The sequence below is a fragment of the Tiliqua scincoides genome, chromosome 1, assembly GCF_035046505.1.
Source record: "Tiliqua scincoides isolate rTilSci1 chromosome 1, rTilSci1.hap2, whole genome shotgun sequence".
Classification (NCBI taxonomy): domain Eukaryota; kingdom Metazoa; phylum Chordata; class Lepidosauria; order Squamata; family Scincidae; genus Tiliqua; species Tiliqua scincoides.
This window is the reverse complement of record NC_089821.1, coordinates 271,837,640-271,845,425: the sequence shown is the minus strand read 5'-3', so window position 1 is coordinate 271,845,425 and position 7,786 is coordinate 271,837,640. Positions and strand designations below refer to the sequence as shown.

Here is a 7,786-nt window from a genome sequence, read left to right as displayed (position 1 = left end):
GAGATCTCCCTAGCCAACTGCTTAGGTGTTTGTAAATATTCCAAACATTCTAATGACTGAAGAAATTAAAGAAAGTGTCAGGTCACAAGTCTCTGGAGAGATGAGGCAGTGTGCCCCCCCTTTTCCCCCTCTAGTGATGCCTTGACCCGTGTACTGTACTATTTGTTCAAGAACAGCTCAAGTCAAAGGAAAGATGGAGGGCCCAATGCAATAGGAAAAGAACCTGACAAAAGGCATCCCAATGGCAGTGGTTAGGAGTTCAGAATGCCTAGATATGATGCATGGCCCATTGTATAGAGTCCAGAACTCTATACAAGCTGTGTTGCTTAGGCCCAAATACTAACAAATTTCCCGCACTTACGCAGCTGTGCCAATGGGGCACGTATTGCATCCTGCAGTTTGGTGGCAGTCATGGAGGCCTCCTCAAGGTAAGGGAATGTTTGTTCCCTTATCTCAGAGCTGCATTGCCCTTACCTCAGTGCTGGAAAGTTGGTTAGGATTGTGTCCTTAGATTCATTTCCACTCTGGGGAGCCCAAGGAAAAAGAAAGGCATCAAGACCATGTGTTGTTTTTTTTCTTCCTTTCTTTCCAAATCAATATTAAAAGAGGGGAGAGGTAGGAATAAGGAATCTGAGTATGTTGGGGTTAGTTTTAAAAGCATTTAATGACATAGCATATATTTAACAGAGAGGGTAAAAGTCTAGAGGTACATTTCCATACAACCGAAAGCCAGTTCCAGTACTATCCTGACTACAGGCCCAGTCACTCAAAATTCATTCCTATTAAATGTAATTTGTTGTTGATTGTGCAGTAGGATGAAAATTGTTCATTACAATAGTTACAGTGACAGAGAAATGCACACTATGTATCAAAGAGCAAAGGTAATGTAGCAAAATTATAACACAGTGCTGTAGCTGACAAGCAAGTAACCATTGGAGTAACATTACTTTTTTCCAGTAAATGCTTCAGTTCCACTTTTACACTTAATCAATGATTTTAAAGGGTTTTTTTTATTATACATCTAGTCTTATTATGCTTTTTACTAGAATTATCTGAAACATACAATATAATGTATTTCAGCAAAAAAAAATTGAAATTACAGATTATTTAAAACCGTTATCAGTATGCTAAGTCCTTCTTGTCCATACCAACATTCTTAACTGTCGTTGCCGGATGCAGGAAAAAAGCGTCACGATCGTGTTAATAATAAACAGATGCCTGTATACAAATGGTTTTGGTCTGTAAGTTAATGCCAAGCTGCACTCTGTTACGGTAAAGAGAATTACGCTACCATTTCATTAAAGGTTAGATCTGCAGTGGGGAGACTCAAGTAGTCAAGACTCAGCACACCTCAGATGGAAGTGGGGAAAAAAATTTTGTACATTTTCTCCGATGGGCATGTTAACTAAGCACCGCTGCCTTGCATACCAGTAACACTAAGTGGTGGTGGTGGGAACGGGAGGGGGGGGGCAGGTTGTTCTCCAAGACAGCCTCACAAAATTGAGGAACAGTTTAAATAGTAAGATCTAATCTACATTAACTTCATTTTTAAAAAAAAGAGAGAAAAGAAAAGAACGATGTCTGGTCTCTCTTATGCAGAAGCTGCCCAATGCACCTCAGACATTTGTAGCTTTAGAATCTTTGTGTCTGTGTGTGTACATGTGTCTGTGTGTTTGTTTTAAATGCTTTATAAATAAAAAAAATTAAATCACATTGAGGAACATTAGGCACGGAGAGTAATGTATTGGTTCTGAGCTTGCATGCTAGAATTCCACTGGAACGGTCGGAGGAGTGCAGCGTGTACTGATTGATGGGAGTTCACTTCTTCTTCCCAAAAAGGCTGAATCTCTTCTCTTTGTCTTTCTCTTTGTCTTTCTCCCGCTTCCCGGGACTGGACTCGCTGGTTATTGTAACGCTGGCTGGCAGGGTCTGGGCGCGACTCGTAGCTGGGGTGCTCTGTGTGCTTGCGGACAGCTCAATTTTGTCCGAGATCGCAGAGGTGATGGCCTGAATCCATGTGTTCATTTCCTCCTGAAACAAACATTCATATTAAGAGGGAAAGCTTCAGGAGTCCAGATGTCCTGCATCCTGATTCAACACTAATGTTTTGTAAATGTAGATTTGACAGAGATGGAAAACATGCACCAAATGAACTTAAGAAAACAAGATGGAAAATTCTCTTAGAAAGAAAGGTTCTCATGGGTGAAGTCTAAGAAAGAGTCTCTAGTCAAAGGCATGGGGGAAATGAGGACCTGGTTGACGTCTTGAGACATGGTAGGTTTGTCCCTTTGTCCCTAGAAAGCCCTCAGAAAGTAAATGTATTTATTTAAAAGATTTCCTATGTTTAATGCGATAAACAATAAAGAATAAAAATAACAAATAAAACATATACTATAAATAAGACCATTAAAACAATTTAGAAACAAATCAGCATCTGATTAAAGATATAAAAACAGCAACACCATAAAGCAATGACAAAAAAAGTAGCAACAGAAAATAAAAAGGGGCCCCTAGAAGATTCTTCCTTCCTACTCAAACACCAAGTGAAATAAATGTTTAAACCCAATTGGAAACCATATGAAGTGGGGGCTGTCCTCAGATGTACTGGTAGTTGGTTCCAGAGATGCTGCTATCCAGATAGTTGTTGTCTAGAAAGAGAAGGGCCCCAGACAGGTCTGGGGCATAAAGTCCTGAACATCCTGCAAATTCAGCTTAAAGATAACCAGAGCAATTTATGTCATTATGTGCACTGGACTTGGAGAGGAGTTGGGAGCAGTCCCGTTACTACTACTAGCTGACAAATTCTAAAGGACCATTTCTCAAAAGTGTGTTTACATGCCAAATGAGCAAAGACAGGGCAAGAGCCTCCTAGAACTATGCTATCATGACAAATTGAGGATGAAGCCAAAAAAATGCAAAAATTTAGTTCTGAACGCAGAATGCAAAAATGACATGTTACTAACAAAAGGACACTGGGAACACCAATGCTATTAAGGCACACAGGCATACACAGAACAAGATGGACACTTACATCATCTTTGGCTTGGAAGAGGTACTCGTTGCCATCAGTTAGCCTGTAATGTGGAACAAGAAATTTGGAACAGTTTAAAATAGGAGTGTTCCTGCCATTCAAGAAGGAACAATAGGAACTACGCCTCTGGTCTTGATAATCCCACTTGAGATATACCACCGACACTAAGTGATTCCTAGCTTGATGTACCATGTATAGCTAGGGAGCCCAATCCTAACCTGTGCTGGAATAGGCAGGCCACAGGGGCCTGCACTATATCCAGGGCAGGTTAGGAGGCTGCTGGAGGTCACCTTGGGGTAAGGGGATTTTTTCCCCTTATCCTGCATTGAGCCCCAGCCACCCCTATGGGGCCACTCATCTAAATAGCATCTATGTTATTTACGAGTGCAAACTTGAGCAGCTCGTGTAAGCTTGTCCAGGTCAGGAATGCAGGTTAGGATGCAGCCTGTGCTGCCACGACCAATCCTACCCCCTCAGGGGCTTGAACGACCTCCCATTCTGCCCCCTGCCCAAAAATGCTCCTCCCATGCTCTGTCCCACCCCGTGCCACCTGGCACAAACGTAGCCCATCAGACCAGTGCAGGGTCCAGATCTGCCCCTCCCGAGCCAGTGCAGGCCTCTGTGCCAGCCTGCCAACACCTGAGTTGGCGCAAACATGCCTTACGACACATTTGTGACATACTGAAGCTAGCAGAGGGGGCCTGCAGTAGCTCAAGTTGCATTCAGAATTGCACCGAGTGTCCTCCTTGTGCCTCAGGCTAGTGTTGTAGGGACGCCCTCATTTTGGCACATCCAAGACAAAGCTGGATTGTGCCAAAGACAGGCCTGTCCATGGGACAGGGCTCTCCAGACTCTGGCCAGCAGACAGAATCCAGCAGCCTGCCTAAGCCCTCTCCCACATGAATGGCACTTAACATTCCAAGACAAAGTGCCTCCATGTGCCCCCAGTCTTCGCCACGTCCAGTTTCCAACACCCAAGCAGGCTTTGTATATGGATTTCCATTCAGAAGTGGATGGATGCCGTGAAGACTGGGGGCGCACAGAGGTGCTTTGTGGAGGCTCCCTGGCAGAATATTAAGTGCCGTCTGCACCAGGGAAGCCTTTGCTGGTGCACAGCAGTCTCCACTTTGGAGACCACTGGTCTATACCGATTGGCAGCAACTCTCTCGGTTTTTCAGACTCAAGTCTTTCTCAGTCCTATCTGGAGATGCCACAGGAGGTTGAACATGAGACCTTCTGTATGCATAGCCCATGATGTTCCACAGAACTACTGGCCCTGTCCCTCATCTCCTGGTAAGGGATCCTATGCATGTTTATCCCTGAGAAAGCTTTGGAATGTACAGTATCTCCTGGAGAGTCAGAACATCCATATATTGATCACCACCAACAGAAAAGTGTATAAATTCTATTCCACCCACATTTTTACCGTGCTCAAGTGTGCTGCAATTCTGCATAAGTTTAAAAACACACACACACACACCACCCTATGGACAAAATTACTCTTCTTGATAATCTCACATATTTTATACCTCAAAGAAGATTTTAGGACTTTTTTATTGCATACACTTGAAAGCATATGGCGCAGAAGCCAGAAAGATGGCAGAACAAGGTTTTCAGGGCTTGAGGACAATGGAGCTTCAGTGATGGGCATTAACTTTTTGTCCCTCACCCCTCGAATGGCAAAACAGAATAAATTATGCACCCCAGTTGCAGAATAAACTATGTGGAATAAAAGAAATGAAGTAATTGGTCAATTTACATAATTATACAGGTCACATAATGCTGCTTCCCTTGGTGCAGAATTGCTGGGTACTGAAGGCTGATTATCACTTCTGACACAAGCTTTACCTGTGGAATTCCCCCATAACTTTCAATAGAAATCTAGGACATGGTCATCAGGAGACTTTAACATTTCTATTGGGCACATTTTACATTTCAAACAGCTGTGGGAGACCTCTAGCACTGCACTGCTGCTTCTTCAACAGACATTCTAGCAGAATATCAGGATAGAACAATGAGGATGCTCTCGCTCAATGAGATGCAAAAATCTAAAATGCTTGCTCACAGGCAGCAGACACATCTGGGTCTTAACATTTTAAAAGAAGAATCAATGTGCTTATTCTGTCTCCTTCTGAGTCATCTGGATGTGGGAAGGCAGTGGATTTTCTTGGCAGAAGCCCAGATTTGACTCAGTAGATCCTGCTTTTAATAATTAATATTAACAATGTCAAAATAATCAAAGGAATATTAACAATGTGGAAAAGAACTAGTGAATCACATAGCTGGCAGCAGGGCCCACGCCATATCCAGTACTGAAACTGGGCAGTTGGAGATCTCATTTGTTCCCTTACCCCATGTCAAGTCCCAGCCTGTTCAATGGGTCTGCTTGGACCTGTGACAACAAAATTGCTGGTGCAAATCCAAGAAGCTCCATGTAAGGTTTTTAGGCCTGGGGTGGGGATTAGGATATGGCAGAGGCTTCTCCCACCAATCCCATGAACCACCCCCTCCCCACCCTTTCCCTGCCCCAGGCACCCCTTCCCATCTCCGTTCTCCTCTCCCCCTCACCCCCTCATGCAGCACTTATCTTCCCCAGCAGCTGTCGGGTTAGATTCAGCACCCGGTGAAATGGTGCAGGCCTTCCTGCCAGTGTTGCCTACTCACAAGTTGTTGCAAACGTACTTTATGGCATGTTTGCACTGGCGCTAGCCCAGATTAGGATTGGACTGCAAATGTTCTTAATTGATCGTACATAATTTGTCTCTTATAGTGTCCCTGGAGAAGACTTGCAAGACTTAAAGTGCGTTGGACTAAATAACTGTTTCCAGTTTTAATACCTCCTCTCTCTTGGTGCCAAACAACAACAACAACAACAGTATTTATATACCGCTTTTCAACAAAAAGTTCACAAAGCGGTTTACAGAGAAAATCAAATATCTAATGGCTCCCTGTCCCAAAAGGGCTCACAATCTAAAAAGATGCAAAAGAATACCAGCAGACAGCCACTAGAACAGACACTGCTGGGGTGAGGTGGGCCAGTTACTCTCCCCCTGCTAAATAAAAGAGGAGCACCCACTTGAAAAAGTGCCTCTTAACCAGTTAGCAGGGGTTGCCCAACAATGATGCCCAACAGGCCCAATGCCAGCACATGTACCCCAAACCCATGAGTGAACAGCAGGATGTGATCTTGAGTACAGGCTCTCCTGAAAAGCACGTGTTCCATTGCAAACGTGTTGGAGCTTCTTGGCAGACAAATTGATGGGGAAAAGTTTCCCTGAAGGTAGAAATGTCTGAAAAACACTGGTGTGAGGGAGCTAAGAGCTGTCGATTTCCATCTCTATCAGGAAAAGGAGAGACCACTCCTGGGCGAGAGGTCTGGTCTACAGGGTAGAGCCTCCATTTTCCTGAAGATAACATCCACAAGGTCGCCAGTTCGAGGCCACTGGCACCATGTGACCTTGAAACAGCTGACAAGCTGAAGCCAAGCTATTCCATCTGCTCTGAGCAAGGGACGATGGAGGCCAGAATGTGAAGCCAGATCAGAATGAAACACCTGAATGTTGTTGTTCTTGAAAGAAAGAACCTTCTTTCAATTGTAAAAATCCCTATTTAATAAGGGATTTTAAAAAGCCTGCCTATGTAAACCACCTTGAATAAAGACCAAGAAAGGCGGTATATAAATACCTGTTGTTGTTGTTGTTATTATTATTATTATTATTGACCACACCTTGGAAACTCTTCCTGCAGAGAGAGGCATCAAAGCCTTACCTCAACTTGAACACATGCTTCTTCTTCTTGTATTCAACTGCCACTTCGCAAACTGCCTCCTTCAGACTCACAGGGATCTCACTGTGGTAGGGAATGCCTGAGGAAGCGGCCTTGGAGTCTTTGTAAAAGCCCATCTCTTGGTTGTTAATAACACAGTACACATTATGCCAGGATCTTGGGAGACAAAGAAGACAAAGGTAAGGTCACTGTCATAAACACGTATGAGAGACATTGCTCTGTTAAAAACAACAGAAGTGTTGATTGTCTGCAAAACAGAAAGATTCTAGAGATTCCCAAGACTGTATTAGTTTGGTCAGTGAGAAAGAGCACTGTTTAGAAGTCAGCACATTTGATGTCCTCAGGCAGGAAGCTATCACCCAACCACAATACCTGTTTGAGGCCTTCTTGCTGTGTGACTCCCACTCATGCTTGCGATGCAAGAAGCCCTCCATCTGAGCGGAAGGCATCTCTTGTGTTTTGGCTGGGAGGGTGGCAGCCGTCTGAGCCTGGAGGCCCGTCTTGGCTTTGCGATCTGCCGTTGGCGAAGGAACTGGACTTGTCTCTTTGGAACTTGTCCTCTGATCTGCTGCTCCATTGACCAATTCATTGGCTTCTCTTGTTTCTTCCATCTAAGAAACAAGAGTGGGGGGAAAAAGCTATAAGCTTTGTTCGGCAATATCACATTGCCTCTTTAATAAAAGAAAATCTGACAGATTCATCCTACACACTGTGAACAAAGCAAGGTTGTCCAGTAAAACTATTCTCACACCCCACTGGAGAAACAGAGGGCTGAAGGAATTAGAAAGTTTCAATAGATTAGTATCCAACTGACAGAGTTACAGTAAAAGGGGAAGGACAGGAGGTCACCCATCTGTGAGAGTTTTACTGCACTTCACTCTGCTTCATCAAATCCATAACAAGCCCCAACCCACCAAATTGCAAACTGTTCATGCAACAAAGATTTCTTTCTTAGTGGCTAGAGAAAGA

The 7,786-nt window shown here is 43.8% G+C and overlaps 1 protein-coding gene across 5 annotated transcripts in view; it reads right to left on the bottom strand.

The window, feature by feature from the left end:
- Positions 1-645: 645 nt before the first annotated feature.
- Positions 646-7,786, bottom strand: part of SPTBN1 (spectrin beta, non-erythrocytic 1) — a 214,449-nt gene continuing 207,308 nt past the window's right edge. For all 5 annotated transcript variants that reach the window (XM_066625923.1, XM_066625931.1, XM_066625951.1 and 2 more), the window contains 4 exons: positions 7,190-7,428; positions 6,800-6,973; positions 3,032-3,074; positions 646-2,031 (listed from right to left, as the gene is read on the bottom strand). In XM_066625923.1, coding sequence (XP_066482020.1) covers positions 1,819-2,031; positions 3,032-3,074; positions 6,800-6,973; positions 7,190-7,428 — 669 coding nt within the window. In that variant the 3' untranslated portion in view covers positions 646-1,818. The remainder of the gene's footprint in view (positions 2,032-3,031; positions 3,075-6,799; positions 6,974-7,189; positions 7,429-7,786) is intronic.